General features: G+C 44.9%; 1 protein-coding gene across 5 annotated transcripts in view; it reads right to left on the bottom strand.

Moving 5' to 3' along the window:
* The window catches only part of LOC121549858 (IQ motif and SEC7 domain-containing protein 3-like), a 169,400-nt gene that overhangs the window by 60,325 nt on the left and 88,159 nt on the right, over positions 1-20,916 (bottom strand). For all 5 annotated transcript variants that reach the window (XM_041861802.2, XM_041861811.2, XM_041861827.2 and 2 more), the window contains 2 exons: positions 17,686-18,941; positions 6,464-6,625 (listed from right to left, as the gene is read on the bottom strand). In XM_041861802.2, the coding sequence (XP_041717736.2) occupies positions 6,464-6,625; positions 17,686-18,941 (1,418 nt within the window). The remainder of the gene's footprint in view (positions 1-6,463; positions 6,626-17,685; positions 18,942-20,916) is intronic.

Raw genomic sequence — 20,916 nt, 5'->3', positions numbered from 1 at the left:
TTAACGTATTTGAAAACCTGGTAGAGAGTGAACTTTTCACTATACAGCTTATATATATATCCTATTGGTGTACTTCAAATGCTGAGGGAGAGTGTAGGGTTCGAGTTAGGGGTCCTGGAATAGTGGGGTTGTACCCTTGGAGGAGTTAGGGGTCCTGGAATAGTGTGGTCATACCCTTACAGGAGTTAAGGGTCCTGGACTAGTGGGGTCGTACCCTTAGAGGAGTTAAGGGACCTGGAATAGTGGGGTCGTACCGTTAGAGGAGTTAAGGGTCCTGGAATAGTGGGGTCGTACACTTAGATAACACATTTTTCAGTGGTTTGAGGATCAGGTCAACACTTTGAGAAAAGAGAACATGTTGACTTGAACAAGAGACAGGGAGAGAAAGAGAGAGAGAGAGAGAGAGAGAGAGAGAGAGAGAGAGAGAGAGAGAGAGAGAGAGAGAGAGAGAGAGAGAGAAAGACAGAGAGAGAGACCAATGAATAAAGGAACAGAGACAAAGAGAGAAATAGAGCTGCATTTCAGAGAGATTCAAGGACTCATGTAATGAGACGTGCAGTGTATGTGTGTGTGTATGTGTGTGTGTGTGTGTGTGTGTGTGCATGCGTGATAGAATAGTGCATTAGAGTTCTTTATCTAAGTTGAAACTGTGATGGATTTTTACAATAGAACGTAGACTGTCACAGCACTAAGAACAGTCGCCCAATGATCAGCTGTTAAGACTTTCATCTGAAATATGGCAGTAGGCACTCTCAATGGAAAATTGATCTGGAGAATTTCATTTGAGTTTTTCTAAAATGTCATGCCCAAAAGCCACTGCATTTATCGATTGACCCATATCTGGCAGTCTCCACTATCTCTGACTGGCCTTGGGGAGGAATTTTTAGGCTACCATCTTACTGTTTGTTGGTGTTTTTATATGATGTCTTTACTCTGAAAGGTATCCTCACACACACACACACAGACCAACAGACAAGCAGAAAGACAGGCAGGCATGCAGGCAGGCAGGCAGGCAGCTAGATGCACACATATACACCCCCCTAAATTATAACGCATCATTTCAGGGTTGAGACTGGGTATATTTGAGCTTGGCTGTTGGTGTAGATTTAATTAAAAATAAAAACACAGAGTGGCGCTAGATTCCTCTTTTCTCCCAGATGGTCATGTGTGTGAAAGACATCCAGGAGGATTATTCCAGAACATCACATGACAGCTCAGGGGGATTGTAGGATTGTCTCAAAGCTATGGTGGTATTGTTAATATTCCCACTTCTTTGTTACTGTCTATGTGCTAAGCTCTCTCACTATGACTGTTTGAATACCAGTGTAGCCAAGTGCAAACAGGGACAGTGTAACACCCTAGCGCAGGGGTTCCCAAACTTTTTTGGCCCACGACTTGATTTTGATATCTGAAAACTCTCACGACCCCAATCACGTGAGAATTTTATTTATTTAATTAGCAGCCAATGTTTACTTTCTTATTTGGGGCTATGGAAGTCAATTGAAAAACATTCTAACAGTATTTCTGATTGTCTTCTCTACTCACCATCACATACTTATAATGTGGGTCTATGACAGTCAATTGCAAATGAGTCTGACATAATGTCTCTTACATCACCACCATTAATGAGATGGGTGTGCATGATGTATGTCACGTCAGAGCTTCTCAAGGTCAGGGGGCGTGGTCGACAGTGCGCACGTCATCTCTGCTGTCACATTCAACCTGGATCGATATTTGGTTTGAATGCAGACGAGAGCACTGATTCCAGCTTCACACAGATATCAGCTGGCAAAGGGTACCATGAGTTTTGGCAGGGTGGCAGGGTATTCCGTTTGAGTCAGGAACCAAAACTCCTCCGTAGTGACCCGTGAATCCGTTGTCTGCAGCATTCTGTAACATGACAGCTCGATCAGCTGTTCGATTTCACTTATTGGCATGTCAACTGAGCCAGGATCACACTCAAACGGATTGGGAAGTAGGTCCCAATGTACTCTTCCAAGCGTTGGAGGTGAACAGTCATCATTCATGTTGGACACTTACTGATGCTGTTTTCTGTTAGAAACATGCAAAGCTGAGGGAAGGGGGCATGGTTCTCTTTTGAAAGACTCTCTCCAATAAGAATGATTTCCTCTGAATCCACTCATTTGGTCACTCATCTGTAGAATGTTTTTGTATTTCCCCTGCATGCTTGTGTTCCATTTGTTCAGTTTCCCAAATATGTCTGTTACAAAGGCAAGGAGACTCATTTTCTTTTCATTATACAGAAAGTCAACCAAATCCTCTCTCAATGCAAATCTTTCCAACACCCCTCGATAACCACCAAGCCTCGGTGTGAAATAGAACATTGTCATGCTCTGATCCCATATCACCACATAGTTTTGCGAACAGGTATGCGCGCAGTGGATGTGGTTTGATGTACACTGAAAAAATATATAAACGCAATATGTAAATTGTTGGTCCCATGTTGCATGAGCTGAAATAAAAGATCCTAGAAATTTTCGATAAGCACAAAAAGCGTATTTCTCTCAAATTTTGTGCACAAATTTGTTTACATCCCTATTAGTGAGCATTTCTTCTTTGCCAAGATAATCCATCCACCTGACAGATGTGGCATATCAAGAAGCTGATTGAACAGAATGATAATTACACAGGTGCACCTTGTGCTGGGGAAAATAAAAGGGCACTTTAAAATGTGCAGTTTTGTCACACAACACAATGCCACAGATGTCTCAAGTTTTGAGGGAGCGTGCAATTGGCATGCTGACTGCAGGAATGTCCACCAGAGCTGTTGCCCTATAATTGAATGTTAATTTCTCTACCAAAAGCTGCCTCCAACGTTGTTTTAGAGAATTTGGCAGTATGTCCAACCGGCCTCACTACCGCAGACCACGTGTAACCACGCCAGCCCAGGACCTCCACATCTGGCTTCTTCACCTGCGATATCGTCTGAAGGGGGCTGAAACTCAGTAAAATCTGTGAAATTGTTGCATGTTGCGTTTATATTTTCTTTCAGTATAGTTTACAATCGAAGATACCTGCTTCAGTATATCTCTGAGCTCTGTGCTCAGCTCTTTTGCCACCAGTTGCTCTCGGTGTATCATACAATCCATTTGGCAGAGGGAGACACATTAATAACTAGAGTGCAGAGGCCTGCCCGCCGTCCCGCCATAGATGGAGCCCCATCTGTGCAAAAGCCCACCAATAGATTCCATGGAAACTGTTTTTAGTCAATATAGCTATGCCGCACACTGAACATCCCCTGTGCCATTGAAAAATATATACACAGTACCAGTCAAAAATGTGGACACACCTACTCATTCAAAGGTTTTTCTTTATTTTTACTATTTTCTACATTGTAGAATAATAGTGAAGACATCAAAACTATGAAATAACACACATGCAATCATGTTGTCCCCTGTATCTCAGTTGGTAGAGCATGGCGCTTGCAACGCCAGGGTTGTGGGTTCGTTTCCCACGGGGGGCCAGTATGAAAAATGTATGCACTCACTAACTGTAAGTCGCTCTGGATAAGAATGTCTGCTAAATGACTAAAATGTAGTAACCAAAAACGTATTAAACAAATCAAAATATATTTGAGATTCTTCAAATAGCCACCCTTTGCCTTGATGACAGCTTTGCACACTTTTGGCATTCTCTCAACCAGCTTCACCTGGAATGCTTCTCCAACAGTTTTGAAGGAGTTCCCACATATGCTGAGCACTTGTTGGCTGCTTTTCCTTCACTCTGCGGTACGACTCAACCCAAACCATCTCAATTTAGTTGAGGTCGGGGAATTGTGGAGGCCAGGTCATCCGATGCAGCACTCCATCACTCTCCTTCTTGGTAAAATAGCCCTTACACAGCCTGGAGGTGTGTGGGTCATTGTCCTGTTGAAAAAGAAATGATAGTCCCACTAAGCCCAAACCAGATGGGATGGCATATCTCTGCAGAATGCTGTGGTAGCTATGCTGGTTAAGTGTGCCTTGAATTCTAAATAAATCACAGACAGTGTCACCAGCAAAGCACCCCGACACCATAACACCTCCTCCTCCATGCTCCACGGTGGGAAATACACATCCGGAGATCATCTGTTCACCCACACCGCGTCTCACAATGACATGGCAGTTGGAACCAAAAATCTAAGATTTTGACTCCAGACCAAAGGACACATTTCCACTGGTCTAATGTCCATTGCTCATGTTTTTTTGCTCAAGCAAGTCTCTTCTTCTTATTGGTGTCCTTTAGTAGTGATTTCTTTGCAGCAATTCGACCATGAAGGCCTGATTCAAATCGAAAAAATCAAATCAAATCAAATCAAATTGTATTTGTCACATGTGCCGAATAGAACAGGTGTAGACCTTACAGTTAAATGCTTACTTACAAGCCCTTAACCAACAATGCAGTTCTAAGAAAGAATACCACAACAAATCACAAAAAAATACAATATAAAACAATACAAAATAAAGGTAACAAATAATTAAAGATCAGCAGTAAAAATAACAATTGCGAGGCTATATACAGGTGGTACAGGTACCGAGTCAATGTGCGGGAGCACCGGTTAGTCGAGGTAATTGAGGTAATATGTACATGTAGGTAGAGTTATTAAAGTGACTATGCATAGATAATAAACAGAGAGTAGCTGCAGCGTAAAAGGGGGGCAATGCAAATAGTCTGGGTAACCATTTGATTAGATGTTCAGGAGTCTTATGACTTGGGGGTAGAAGCTGTTTAGAAGCCTCTTGGACCTAGACTTGGCGCTCCGGTACTGCTTGCCGTGCGGTAACAGAGAGAACAGTCTATGACTAGGGTGGCTGGAGTCTTTGACAATTTTTAGGGCCTTCCTTTGACACAGCCTGGTATAGAGGTCCTGGATGGCAGGAAGCTTGGCCCCAGTGATGTACTGGGCCGTACGCACTACCCTCTGTAGTGCCTTGCGGTCGGAGGCCGAGCAGTTGCATACCAGGCAGTGATGCAACCAGTCAGGATGATCTCGATGGTGCAGCTGTAGAACCTTTTGAGGATCTGAGAACCCATGCCAAATCTTTTCAGTCTCCTGAGGGGGAATTGGTTTTGTCGTGCCCTCTTCACGACTGTCTTGGTGTGCTTGGACCATGTTAGTTTGTTGGTGATGTGGACACCAAGGAACTTGAAGCATTCAACCTGCTCCACTACAGCCCCGTCGATGAGAATGGGGGCGTGATCGGTCATCTTCTTTTTCCTGTAGTCCACAATCATCTCCTTTGTCTTGATCACGTTGAGGGAGAGGTTGTTGTCCTGGCACCACACGGCCAGGTCTCTGACCTCCTCCCTATAGGCTGTCTCATCGTTGTTGGTGATCAGGCCTACCACTGTTGTGTCATTGGCAAACTTAATGATGATGTTGGAGTCGTGGCTGGCCATGCAAACATGGGTGAACAGGGAGTACAAGAGGGGACTGAGCACACACCCCTGAGGGGCCCCAGTGTTGAGGATCAGCGTGGTAGATGTGTTGTTACCTACCCTTACCACCTGGCGGCGGCCTGTCAGGAAGTCCAGGATCCAGTTGCAGACGGAGGTGTTTTGTCCCAGGGTCATTAGCTTAGTGATGAGCTTAGTCAAAAATACAACAGAAAATATATATACAGTGTGTGCGAATGTAGTAAATTATGGAGGTAAGGCAATAAATAGGCCATAGTGCAAAATAGTTACAATTTCGTATTAACACTGGAATGATAGATGTGCAAAAGATGATGTGCAAATAGAGATACTGGGGTGCAAATTAGCAAAATAAATAACAATATGGGGATGAGATAGTTGGATGGGCTAATTACAGATGGGCTGTGTACAGGTGCAGTGATCGGTAAGCTGCTCTGACAACTGACGCCTAAAGTGATTGGCTCAAACGCATTAAGAAGGAAAGAAATTCCACAAATTAACTTTTAAGAAGGCACCCCTGTTAACTGAAATGCATTCCAGGTGACTACCTCATGAAGCTGGTTGAGAGAATGCCAAGAGTGTGCAAAGCTGTCATCAAGGCAAAGGGTGGCTATTTGAAGAATCTGAAATATAAAATATATTTTGATTTGTTTAACACTTTTTTGGTTACTACATGATTCCATATGTGTTATTTCATAGTTTTGATGTATTCACTATTATTCTACAATGTAGAAAATAGTCAAAAATAAAGAAAAACCCTTGAATGAGTAGGTGTTCTAAAACTTTTGACCTATAGTGTATTCATATAAAAAAAAATATTCCGGATTTTAGAAATTCTCCCGTGACTCCATTTTCTTATCAGACCCCTAGTTTGGGAACTGCTGCCCTAGCGGGTCTCAAATCCAGGTCTCCGGCCCGTAGGCAAACTCACTAACCACTGCTCCAATAGGGTTTATCTTGGGAAGAGGTCGTAATGAGCCCACCTAGGCAATGCTCTTTACTCTTCAGTCCAATACTATTATTAAAAAGAAGACTACTGGCTACTCACTCTAGGACGTCTCTGTTGAAGGGCTTCTTGCTGTTTCCCAGGAACTCTCCAATCATCTGCCTGCTCAGGCCCTTCCTCTGAAGCAGGAAGTGAGCCACACCTATGGGCGTGTCCGGGATGAAACCTCGCGAGATCAGGAACTGGAGACCCTTATCAGGGTTACTGACAGAGAAGAAGAAAGAGGAGGAGAAATTAGATATTAAAATCCCCTTCATTTGGGTCAATATCATACAGTACATCAATCCTTCACATTTCATTCCCTCACATACAAATGAGACAGTGTGGAGACCGGCAGAGAGTGGTAGGGAGAGGAGAGAGTGGGGGGGACAGAAGGCTGAAGGAGATTCTTATTTGTGAGACCCCTGTTAGCTAAACAAGTTCCAAAATCACATACCAAGACTATGAAGATCAAAAGGTGTCACATATAGCTTCAAATGCATTCTCACCACTGAGAGCACTAATAGTGACTTCTCCCAGTAATAAAACAACCCACAACATCTGTGTGTGTGTGTACTGTATGTGTGTGAGTGTGTGAAAGAGACCATTTAATGACCACCAGGTAAGTAGAATACATGATAACTAGTCTCCGTTCTCTTTCAAAGACTCAATACAATTAGAGCCCTTTGTAAATGAGCCCAGACAGGGGAGGCACTAGTGTCCCAAAATAAACAATCAAAATTATACATGGCGTTAATGGGAGTGTCTTAATGACAGTCTGGTGTGGTGGCTAGCGGTGATACATGGCGTTAATGGGAGTGTCTTAATGACAGTCTGGTGTGGTGGCTAGCGGTGATACATGGCGTTAATGGGAGTGTCTTAATGACAGTCTGGTGTGGTGGCTAGCGGTGATACATGGCGTTAATGGGAGTGTCTTAATGACAGTCTGGTGTGGTGGCTAGCGGTGATACATGGCGTTAATGGCAGTGTCGTAATGACAGTCTGGTGTGGTGGCTAGCGATGATACATGGCGTTAATGGCAGTGTCGTAATGACAGTCTGGTGTGGTGGCTAGCGGTGATACATGGCGTTAATGGGAGTGTCTTAATGACAGTCTGGTGTGGTGGCTAGCGGTGATACATGGCGTTAATGGGAGTGTCTTAATGACAGTCTTGTGTGGTGGCTAGCGGTGATACATGGCGTTAATGGGAGTGTCTTAATGACAGTCTGGTGTGGTGGCTAAGCGGTGATACATGGCGTTAATGGGAGTGTCTTAATGACAGTCTGGTGTGGTGGCTAGCGGTGATACATGGCGTTAATGGGAGTGTCTTAATGACAGTCTGGTGTGGTGGCTAGCGGTGATACATGGCGTTAATGGGAGTGTCTTAATGACAGTCTGGTGTGGTGGCTAGCGGTGATACATGGCGTTAATGGCAGTGTCTTAATGACAGTCTGGTGTGGTGGCTAGTGGTGATACATGGCGTTAATGGAGTGTCTTAATGACAGTCTGGTGTGGTGGCTAGCGGTGATACATGGCGTTAATGGGAGTGTCTTAATGACAGTCTGGTGTGGTGGCTAGCGGTGATACATGGCGTTAATGGCAGTGTCGTAATGACAGTCTGGTGTGGTGGCTAGCGGTGATACATGGCGTTAATGGGAGTGTCTTAATGACAGTCTGGTGTGGTGGCTAGCGGTGATACATGGCGTTAATGGGAGTGTCTTAATGACAGTCTGGTGTGGTGGCTAGCGGTGATACATGGCGTTAATGACAGTGTCGTAATGACAGTCTGGTGTGGTGGCTAGCGGTGATAAACTCAGCGTACGGAGGTGACGACCATTACAATTATAAAACACATAGGCAGACATTCATCAATATACATTTCCCTTTACTGAGTCATTCCATTCATTAACAATGATTAAACAGCTCCACGAACACTGCTAAACTGTAGAGGACGCTCTCCTGAACTACAATGGTGCTCTTGAACGCAGCGCGTGAGGGCTCCTATGAAGTACACTTTGCTATGTTATGTTATAAAAGATGGTAATAAATATGTAGGAGATGACAGAGTTATGGTGTGTGTGTGTGTGCGGGGGGTGTGGATAATACCGCTACTGAACCCTACAATCTACACCATCCTTAGTGTAGCACAGTTCACACACACAAGAAGGTACACACACACACACACACATGCAAACACACACACACACGCACACACACACACACACACACTCCTCTTTTACAACATAAGTGTTCTTCACACATACAGTATATACACACACACAATAATACACACACTTTCTGTATTAACACACACACACAGCACAATGGTTACATAACACAGCCATGTCTAATGGGCTTATTCAGGGAGAGAGAGAGAGAGAGAGAGAGAGAGAGAGAGAGAGAGAGAGAGAGAGAGAGAGAGAGAGAGAGAGAGAGAGAGAGAGAGAGAGAGAGAGAGAGAGAGAGAGAGAGAGAGAGAGAGAGAAACAGAGAGAGAAACAGAGAGAAAAACAGAGAGAAAGTGAGAGAGAGAGAAAGTAAGAGAGAGAGAGAACGTGAGAGAGAGAGAGAGAGAGAAAGCGAGAGAGAGAGAGAGAAAGCTAGAGAGAGAGAGAAAGCGAGAGAGAGAGAGAGCTCTGCAGCCCAGACAGGCCCCAGCTGTGGAGCTGAAAGGACAGCTCCCCGCTCCCTGCAGACTAACAGAGGCTCTGTATATGAGGACAGAAGGGAGAGGGACGACTAGTCTTAGCTTAACCAAATGGAGCCTTTTTCTCACACATAACAGATACACACACACACACACACACACACACACACACACACACACACACACACACACACACACACACACAGACAGACACACATATATAAAAATATACACACTTTTGCATCAAAACCCTGGTTAGCATCGATATTCAACCATGTCAATGTCATTCCCCACCCTCCATCCTTCCTCCCTCGTTCCCCTCTCTGTAAAAATGAATTGAGGTTTATGGTCCTAATACAGTTTAACGGTCAGCACTCTCTATGGTCGATGGTCTGATAGCGCCGGTCAGTTTTATTCCACCAGTAAACACTGATGGTTTTATGACAGGTGAACGGCCCCGGCACTCATCTGTGGGGCACACCAAATACATCTCGCCACCTATTCATTGTCCTGATACAGAGAAGGTGTTGTGAAAGGTTCTGCGGACTGGTAGAACATTCTGTCCACATTTTGCTGAGAGGGCGATTAAGGAGAGCTTCGCTGGAGTACATCCACCTTCACTGACAAAACCTTCTCGCTACTGACATGGGAATACTCTGTATACAAGGCAATAGCAGCTAGCTAGAGGGCTCTTGTTGCTCATGGTTGGTTGAGACTTTACCACAATATAATCCGGAGAGGGAAACCTTGAATTATTTGTGGAGTGTTAGCTGATTTCTGCCCTAAGATGTCCTTCTATTCGTTCCATACAGACACATATACAGCACCACACAAACCACACAAACACGCAACAAACCCACACATCATTTACTACATTCCCACAGGCATGAACAAACACACACACACACACGTGCATAAGGAAAGTTACTGGAGAGCTCTCTCTGTGTCCCTTGCCCCAGGTTGCCCCTCTGGTGAGTTGGACAGGTTCTGATCTACTGTGTCAATTAGTCCTGACATAGCACCCAACCCCTGTAGCTCCTCAAACACACACACACACACACACACAACTCTTCTCGCATCTTTTATTCATCAGCCACTGAGGCATGTCCATTTCCGAGCGTGAGAGAGAAGTGTCTACCCATGCGGACAGCCCCACCTGACACACACACACACTTTATCTAGTGTTTACGCTGAATTCTCAATGCTGGTACTCCAACAAAGCTCAACAGTAAGTGCTGTGGACTGGCAGCAGAGCATAAGGAGAGAGGTTATATACATATAAAGTAGAGACAATCCATTGGGACAACAGAGACATTATGGACATATGACAGAGAGAATCCATTAGGACAACAGAGACATTATGGACATATGATAGAGAGAATCCATTAGGACAACAGAGACATTATGGACATATGATAGAGAGAATCCATTAGGACAACAGAGACATTATGGACATATGATAGAGATAATCCATTAGGACAACAGAGACATTATGGACATATGACAGAGATAATCCATTATGTCAACAGAGACATTATGGACATATGACAGAGAGAATCAATTAGCACAACAGAGACATTATGGTCATATGAGAGAGAGAACATTAGGACAACAGAGACATTATGGACATATGACAGAGAGAATCCATTAGGACAACAGAGACATTATGGACATATGACACAGAGAATCCATTAGGACAACAGAGACAACATTATGGACATATGACAGAGAGAATCCATTAGGACAACAGAGACATTATGGACATATGATAGAGAGAATCCATTAGGACAACAGAGACAACATTATGGACATATGATAGAGAGAATCCATTAGGACAACAGAGACATTATGGACATATGATAGAGAGAATCTTAGATCGGTTCCTTAGAAAATCTCCTTTCTCTCAGCAGGAAACCGTAACCTATAGTTAACCCACGTATATGATGATGTAGTAGCAATGTCCTTGACGTGTCCTTTCTCTTTCTCTCTCTCTCTCTCTCTCTCTCTCTCTCTCTCTCTCTCTCTCTCTCTCTCTGTTTATCTCTGTTTGTCCTGCTATTGTCCATCTGTACTTATCAACAGAAGGTAAGCATTTCTATTCTATCCTCACTTCAGGAGAAAACTCTTATCAGTCCCTCTCAACCTCAAATCCCTAACCGCTCTCTCCAACCCTACCTCCTTTTATGGCTAGTTGTGCAGACCACATGCTGAGAGACAAGTGCACACACACACATACACACACTCACACGCACGCACGCACGCGCACACACACACACACACACACACACAAACACAAACACACTACTTATTACCTCACCTGCCTCCCTCTGCTCTCTCTTTCGTTCTCTGTGCAGGGTAGTGCAGACCACCTGCTGTGACACACACACACACACACACACAGCCCTTTCACTCCACCTGGCCTGAGCCGCTGCACTGCATTAAGGGGATAAGAGGAGACAGACTCCCTTCACCATCTCTCTTAAAGATCTGTTATGTGACTCACCTCACCCACCCCAACTCCCCCTTAAACTCTCCTCTCCACTTCTCCTTCCTCACCCATAAACTCCCCCTCCCCCTACTGCTGGAACTAATAAACCTGATTTCCTCTTTTTTTCTACCCTTCCCTTTCCTTCCCTCTCTCTATCTCTCTCTCTCTCTCTCTCCCTCCATCCCCCTCTCTCTCTGTCAGCATGCCTTCCGGTTTTTATCTTTCAAGTTGAGTGATTAGCAGTGGAGGGTTGGGGGGTGGAGGAGCGTTAATTTTACGAGGTTTGGATTTGTCACTGCGAGAAAACTTTCCTCAAAGTCAAAGAGAAAAATCTTGAAGTGGCACAATGGTGGCTTTTCAAAAACACAATCGTCATAAAAGAGCACTTTTTGAGCTATTTACCATATGTGTGGATTATTCGCTGCCTTTCATGACAAACAAATTACAAATGTAAAAGAAGGCTGGCAGAAATAGACACGCAAACCCATACTCGCTCTGTCACCAATGCCGGTTGGCAATCACACAATGAAAAGATTACGGAATCATTGAAATCCAAATCTATTCCTGAGCTATTGCTGTCTATTCACAGCTCGCTAGTGTATATAAACAGGATATTAGCCATATTAGCTCTTCCTAAGATAGTCTATACATAGACAGGATATTAGCCAGGTTAGCTCTTCCTAAGATAGTCTATACAGACAGGATATTAGCCAGGTTAGCCAAATTAGCTTTCCTTAGCATAATACATGAGATACTACTAGCCAGGTTAGCTGAATTAGCTCAACAAACCATACCTCTGCATTGAGGGAAGAGTGAGAGAAGGACAAAATAAAAAGGGATGTTCCTTCTGTAAATGACATAACTAGGGTTAAATTCCCTGGTTTTCCAGAAATCCTGGTTGGAGGATTCCGGATTTCCTGCCTATTCCCTCCTGATGTTGCCATTTTTTAGAGAAAAAAATGAGTGTTAGCTGAGCTCTGTCAGACACTGCGATGATAGGGCATTTTTGAGCAGGCATATGCACCTGGAGTCCCCAGTGACTCAGCACTCAGCTCCGAGGACCCCTCGCCTGCTACTCATTCCACCACACTGCACCATTACTTCCAGCCCAACGAACATTCATTACGAGTTAGGAGTTAGGAACATCCAGTATGTTGGATACTTCTGATATTTTGGATGTGGGAAAAAAATTGCGTGAGGAAGGGGGAAAATATGCTGCTTCAACCCAATGTTCTCAAAACTTTTCAGGCCATTTCCCATGGCCCGAATTCCCTCAGTGGCCTGGAACTTTTAATTACATCCTCCACTTGCAACGGAATTGCTAATGAGGAATTCGGGCCTTGGACGGTTGCCATTATTCTTAGGATCCACCCCTTTTGTACTCTGACTGATTGGTTCCATCTAGGCAGTCAGTGGCCTTCCTCACTCTTAATATCTACAGATGGAGAATAGCTCGAACCATTTTCTTCAAAGAGGGGTAGCCCGGACCCTTGAGGATACTCCCATGGTAGGAGGTTAATTGCGTGTCAAGGAGTCTTCTCCTTTCAGAGATATTTCCAGGTGTGCTGTTTGCTCCCCCCACTACTCCCCCCTCCAGCCGCCCCCTGCCGTGTACCCATCATGCATCTGTCTGGCGCTTGTCTTGGGAGTCCTTATCTGGACTTAGTCACCTCTCACTAGGCAGAGTGAATGGCAGAACAGGAATTGAATTCTAAAATGTACTGAGCACGGCAGTCAAAAGGTAAAAGAAGCTGCTTGGGAGGTGGGGCTGAGCTGAGGAGTGATCTGAGCTGAGGAGTGGGCTGAGCTGAGGAGTGGGCTGAGCTGAGGAGTGGGCTGAGCTGAGGATTGGGCTGAGCTGAGGATTGGGCATGGTTGCTGAGTTGAATGCAGAGTGAAGTGTTCAGTGCTGCTGGATTAAAAGCATATGATAGGAGGGGATCCTTTTACTCTGGCACAGATCCTGAATTCTTCTGCACACTACCCTATAACACCAGTAGTAATTGTGAATCTCAAACTTGCTAATGACTTGAGTCTCATGTAGATGGAAATATCCTGCAAGAACTTCAATATTATCATATATTAAATGTATGATAATTCACACTCGATTTGTGTTAATACAGCTTTGATGCCACAGATCTCGACAGCATATGACTGAATTAATCATGAAGGAGGAGTTGGACACTGATTCAAAATGGAGATGTTTGGTCAAAGTTACCAAGCATGCTTATCTTCTGTAATCTATTTGTATTCAATATTATATAATAACGGTAGGAGGTGCAAAATACTGAAAATGCAATTTCATGAGTAATCACTAAATGTATGCGTTATATTGGCATAATTGCTCTCTCTCTCTCTCACCCTCTCTCTCTCTCTCTCTCTCTCTCTCTCTCTCTCTCTCTCTCTCTCTCTCTCTCTCTCTCTCTCTCTCTCTCTCTCTCTCTCTCTCTCTCTCTCTCTCTCTGTCTCTCTCTCTCTGTCTCTCTCTCTCTCTGGATTTATCTAATTTCGTCTTTCCAATGCGTTTTGAGAAGGAGAGGCGAGAGGATGTGAGGAATCTAGGAAAGATGATTTGAAAATGTGCCTCTTTCTCCCTCCTTCTCTGTTTATCCTTACATACAGTTGAAGTCGGAAGTTTACACACACTTAGGTTGGAGTCATAAACATTTGTTTTTCAACCACTCCACAAATGTCTTGTTAACAAACTATAGTTTTGGCAAGTGAGTTAGGACATCTACCTTGTGCATGACACAAGTAATTTTTCCAACAATTGTTTACAGACAGATTATTTCACTTATAATTCACTGTATCACAATTCCAGTGGGTCAGAAGTTTACATACACTAAGTTGACTGTGCCTTAAACAGCTTGGAAAATTCCAGAAAATGATGTCATGGCTTTAGAAGCTTCTGATAGGCTAATTGACATCATTTGTCAATTGGAGGTATACCCGTGGATGTATTTCAAGGCCTACCTTCAAACTCAGTGCCTCTTTGCTTGACATCATGGTAAAATCAAAATAAATCAGCCAAGACCTCAGAAAAAGAATTGTAGACCTCCACAAGTCTGGTTCATCCTTGGGAGCAATTTCCAAACGCCTGAAAGTACCACATTAATCTGTACAAACAATAGTACGCAAGTATAAACACCATGGGACCACGCAGCCGTCATACCGCTCAGGAAGGAGACGCGTTCTGTCTCCTAGAGATTAACGTACTTTGGTAAGAAAAGTACAAATCAATCCCAGAACAACAGCAAAGGACCTTGTCAAGATGCTGGAGGAAACCGGTACAAAAGTATCTATATCCACATTAAAACAAGTCCTATATCGACATATCCTGAAAGGCCGCTCAGCAAGGAAGAAGCCACTGCTCCAAAACCGGCATAAAAAATCCAGACTATGGTTTGCAACTGCATATGGGGACAAAGATCGTACTTTTTGGAGAAATGTCCTCTGGTCTGATGAAACAAAAATAGAACTGTTTGGCCATAATGACCATCGTTATGTTTGGAGGAAAAAGGGGGTCGCTTGCAAGCTGAAGAACACCATCCCAACCGTGAAGCACGGGTTGGCAGCATCATGCTGTGTGGGTGCTTTGCTGCAGGAGGGACTGGTGCACTTCACAAAATAGATGGCATCATGAGTAAGGAAAACTATGTGGATATATTGAAGCAACATCTCAAGACATCAGTCAGGAAGTTCAAGCTTGGTCGCAAATGGGTCTTCCAAATGGACAATGACCCCCAAGCATACTTCCAAAGTTGTGGCAAAATGGCTTAAGGACAACAAAGTCAAGGTATTGGAGTGGCCATCACAAAGCCCTGACCTCAATCCTATAGAACATTTGTGGGCAGAACTGAAAAAGCGTGTGCGAGCAAGGAGGCCTACAAACCTGACTCAGTTACACCAGCTCTATCAGGAGGAATGGGCCAAAATTCACCCAACTTATTGTGGGAAGCTTGTGGAAGGCTACCCGAAACGTTTGACCCAAGTTAAACAATTTAAAGGCAATGCTACCAAATACTAATTGAGTGTATGTAAACTTCTGACCCACTGGGAATGTGATGAAAGAAATAAAAGCAGAAATAAATCATTCTCTGTACTATTATTCTGACATTTCACATTCTTAAAATAAAGTGGTGATCCTAACTGACCTAAGACAGGGGATTTTTACTAGGATTAAATGTCAGGAATTGTGAAAAACTGAGTTTAAATGTATTTGGCTAAGGTGTATGTAAACTTCCGACTTCAACTGTACATGTTGTTTCATTCTTTACCTCTGTCATTCTCATTCTATCATTAGTTCACGTTTTCATTTCACTCTTTTCATTTCTCTCCCACATTCTGTAATCTCTCTCTCTCTCTCTCTCTCTCTCTCTCTCTCTCTCTCTCTCTCTCTCTCTCTCTCTCTCTCTCTCTCCCTCTCTCATTATCTCTCTCTTTCTTTCTCCCTCTCTCATTTGCTCTGTCTTTCTTTCTACCTCTCTCATTCTCTCTCTCTTTCTTTCTCCCTCTCTCATTATCTCTCTCTTTCTTTCTACCTCTCTCATTCTCTCTCCCTTTCTTTCTACCTCTCTCTGGGAGATACAGTGTAAAGGAGATGAGCCCTAGACACCTCTTCATCCTGTTCCCTCCTCCTCAAACAGCAGATAAAGTGCTGGTCCAGCTCTTTTAGTCTGTCCGGAGAGCCCTATTAAAGCCTTCTGATCTCGCATGGGTTTTTTACAAAGACACCCGCACTTAGTGTGAGTGTGTGTGAGTGTGTATGTGTGTGTATGTATATTTGTATGTGTGTGAGTGTGTGTGTGTATTTGTGTGTGTAATTGTGTGTGTGTGTATATATTTGTGTACGTGTATGTGTATATTTGTGTATGTGTGTGTGTGCTTATATTTGAGTGTGTGTTTATATTTGTATGTGTGTGTATATATGTGTGTGTGTGTGTCTGCTGTGATGATGCTGCAGCATGTGAGCTCTCACGTGGAGGTAGAGAGGAAAACACTGCCTGTTTGTCTCACTTTCTCTCTCATGTTCTCTCTATCCGTCTCTGCAGCTCTTTCCCAATCTCCTTATCCCCCTCTCTCCACCACCTTCTCCGTCACCCACCCTCTACCATTCTCTCGCCCTCTTGTTCTCGGTGGTTCACAGATGCTCCGTGCTAAAATAAACTATTAGAGGACAATATAGAGATCCTTTAATGACCACGTCTGTTGTATTCTAATCTAGGGATCATGGCATACAGTCTCTCCCTCTCCAGGCTTATCTTGGCTTATGTGGATATGGACCGTACAGGGGGAGCGGAGCCAGCCGCAGATAAAAGAGAGAAGCTATTTTTGGGTGCAAAGACAAACAGAAGGTGACAGGCGCTCTGCAGAACAGAGGCGGTTAACTACAGCTGCAGGGAGGGAGAGCAAGGGGAATTATATGTTTAGTGAGAGAGATGCAAATAGAGAATGATATGTAAAGTCAGAAAGACAGAAAGTCAGAGAGAAAGTCAGAGAGAAAGAGAGAGAGAGAGAGAGAGAGAGAGAGAGAGAGAGAGAGAGAGAGAGAGAGAGAGAGGCAGATGGAGTAAATAGAGAAAGATATGTTTAGTGAGAGAGATGTAAATAGAGAATGATATGTAAAGTCAGAAAGAGAGAAAGACAGAGAGAAAGAGAGAGAGAAAGAGAGAGAGAGAGAGAGGCAGATGGTGTAAATAGAGAAAGATATGTTAAGTGAGAAAGAGAGAGGGAGAAAGAGAGAGAGAAAGAGAGAGAGACAGAGAGAAAGACAGAGAAAGAGAGAGATGCAAGCTGAGAGCAGTGAAAATCATTGAGAAAATTACAGAAGATACTTCCCTTTTTTAAATTGGCAGAACTGAAGAGCCAGCTTCATTGTTTCTCATATTTTTTTAAGCATCCTTGTAATGAAGTGCTGTCTCATGGTGAGATCCATTATTATAAACCCCCACCCCTATGTGTGTGTGGGTGTATGTGTGTGTGTGTGTGTGTGTTGTGTAAGAGTATTGTTTGTCCATGGATGCATTTTTTTCAGTTCACTCCCATTTGCCAATCACTGGCTAGCTATAAGCAATAGCATCATCACCCAATATCCACAATATTGCTTTCACCAACCCAGTCTGGGTGAGGAGGGAATGGTTGGGTACTCACACATTGAAGAGGTTGAGGCCGATGCGGTAGAGGCGCTTGCGCATGACGTCGGTTGAGAGCGTGGGCGACTTGCAGCTGGCCGGGTTCTCGCAGTGGTAGCGCGGCAGGCTTAGGATCATGGCCTGCAGAGCCTCCTTGGATGAGGCCTCCGATGCCGAGCGCGCCTCCGTGGATGTGCTGTTACTGCTGCTTATCTGCTCTGAACTGGTTTCAGCCGTCTCCGAGCCTCTCCGCTTGGCCTCCAGGGCCTCGGTGGATGGGGATCCCACCGAGGGTGCACCATCCTGGGGTTGAGGTGGCTGGACGGGCTGGACAACCACCTCCGGGGTCTGGGGGTTGGCTAGTTTGTCCAGGGGGGTTAAGGGGGGTTGCTGGCCCTCCTCCTCCTCCAGCTCCTCTTCACTGGGCGGGGGCGCAGGGAAGTCGGCGTCCTGCCCGTCTCCTTCTATCACTAGTTCCTGGGGCGGAGGGGACTCTTGGGGAGGGACAGGAGGGTCTGTGGGTTCGGTGGGGACCTCTTCAGGGGGAGAAGGGGAGGGCTTTTTAGGTGGTGATGGCGGGGTAGCGGTGGGCGTGGTGGGGGTGGTGGCTGCGCCCCCCTGCTGCTGCTGGACGCAGTTTCCCATGGAGACAGAGGCCGATGATTCCATGACGGAGGAGGACATGCGGAAGTTCTGATTGTCGATCTGAACGGTCACGTCGCGGAAGGCCATCAGCAGCTTGCTGGCGCTGCGGGGCAGGTCGCCTGGATTCTCCCCACCTGACATGCTCTGGAGAAAAGCCTGGTCCAACCCTCCTCCTCCCACCTCCCCTCCTCCCCCGGCCCCGACCGCACTGAAGGACTCGGCACTGAACTGGTAGGCCCCTCCTTCCTGGAGGGAGCACATGGTCTTCAGGCTCCAGTTGCTGAGTGCGTCGTCGATGGACTTGGCCAGCGACTGCACCTGCTCTGTGAATGAGTCCTCCAGGTCGGTCAGGGTGCCGCCCACTGTGGCGGGCAGTGATGGCGAGCGCACCAGGGGGATACCTGCCAGGTTGCAGCCTTCGGCCAGCGCCCGCTCGGCGGAGAAGCCCTCAGCGTTCTGCACGCGCACCTTGCGCATGGAGATGCGCCGCGGCAGGCGACTCTCCAGTAGGGAGTTGCGGATCTTCTCGAAGTTCTTGCTGAGCTGGTACTGGCGGAAGGCGGTCTGGATCTTGGTTGCGGCGCGGCGGGAGATGAGGTGGCCGCCGTATTTGTGCTCTAACATTTCGATCTGGAAAACACGGAGGAGAGGGAGACAGGAGAGGTATGAGTGAAACTGGGCTGCTTGGATATTTGAATGCTACATGCAGCAGATGACAGTACAAGGAAGTTGGGTAACAAAACATTATATGACATGAAGAGGGGATTTCAATGTAGGCAAAAAATAAAAGCTGGGAGAAAACACAAACACAAAGCATATAAAAAATACCACTTAGCACTCGGTTCTCCCTCAAGATGAACAAGATGCTGTCTCTACGCACCAGCATCCACATTCACAAAGACATGCCCTGAATACCTCTTCTTTAAATGGCCAAAAACACAATGGACTAATGAATGAGATAGTATAAAATACCCTCCTTTATGTTCCACTCAAATAAGGCTACAGTTACTCCAAATGACAAGAGGTGACCATGACGACCATTGAAACACAATGACATAGATAGGGTCTAATGCAAATGGACATGAACCTGAACATGTACAGTGCCTTGCAAAAGTATTCATCCCCCTTGGCGTTTTTCCTATTTTGTTGTATTACAACCTGTAATTTAAATGGATTTTTATTTGGATTTCATGTAATGGACATAAACAAAATAGTCAAAATTGGTGAAGTGAAATGAATAAAATAACTTAAAAATAAATAAATAATGGAAAAGTGGTGCGTGCATATGTATTCACCCCCTTTGCTATGAAGCCCCTAAATAAGATATGGTGCAACCAATTACCTTCAGAAGTCACATAATTAGTTAAATAAAGTCCACCTGTGTGCAATCTAGGTGTCACATGATCTGTCACATGATCTCAGTATATATACACCTGTTCTGAAAGGCCCCAGAGTCTGCAACACCACTAAGCAAGGGGCACCACCAAGCAAGCGGCACCATGAAGACCAAGGAGCTCTTCAAACAGGTCAGGGACAAAGTTGTGGAGAAGTACAGATCAGGGTTGGGTTATAAAAAAAAACTTTGAACATCCCACGGAGCACCATTAAATCCATTATTAAAAAATGGAAAGAATATGGCACCACAACAAACCTGCCAAGAGAGGGCCGCCCACCAAAACTCACGGACCATGCAAGGAGGGCATTCATCAAAGTGGCAACAAAGAGACCAAAGATAACCCTGAAGGAGCTGAAAAGCTCCACAGCAGAGATTGGAGTATCTGTCCATAGGACCACTTTAAGCAGTACACTACACAGAGCTGGGCTTTACGGAAGAGAGGCCAGAAAAAAGCCATTGCTTAAAGAAAAAAATAAGCAAACACGTTTGGTGTTTGCCAAAAGCCATGTGGGAGACTCCCCAAACATATGGAAGAAGGTACTCTGGTCAGATGAGACTAAAATTGAGCTTTTTGGCCATCAAGGAAAACGCTATGTCTGGCGCAAACCCAACACCTCTCATCACCCTGAGAACACCATCCCCACAGTGAAGCATGGTGGTGGCAGCATGTTATTCATCGGCAGGGACTGGGAAACTGGTCAGAATTGAAGGAATGATGGATGGCGCTAAATACAGGGAAATTCTTGAGGGAAACCTGTTTCAGTCTTCCAGAGATTTGAGACTGGGATGGAGGTTCACCTTCCAGCTGGACAATGACCCTAAGCATACTGCTAAAGCAACACTTGAGTGGTTTAGGGGGAAACATTGAAATGTATTGGAATGGCCTAGTCAAAGCCCAGACCTCAATCCAATTGAGAATCTGTGGTATGACTTAAAGATTGCTGTACACTAGCGGAACCCATCCAACTTGAAGGAGCTGGAGCAGTTTTGCCTTGCAGAATAGGCAAAATTCCCAGTGGCTAGATGTGCCAAGCTTATAGAGACAGCATGGTGTTATATAGTAGAGTGGGGTCACGGATAGGGTCTTCAGCAGCATGGTGTTATATAGTAGAGTGGGGTCACGGATAGGGTCTTCAGCAGCATGGTGTTATATAGTAGAGTGGGGTCACGGATAGGGTCTTCAGCAGCATGGTGTTATATAGTAGAGTG

The sequence above is a fragment of the Coregonus clupeaformis genome, chromosome 2 (assembly GCF_020615455.1).
Source record: "Coregonus clupeaformis isolate EN_2021a chromosome 2, ASM2061545v1, whole genome shotgun sequence".
NCBI lineage: Eukaryota > Metazoa > Chordata > Actinopteri > Salmoniformes > Salmonidae > Coregonus > Coregonus clupeaformis.
This window is presented reverse-complemented; position numbering and strand designations above follow the sequence as displayed.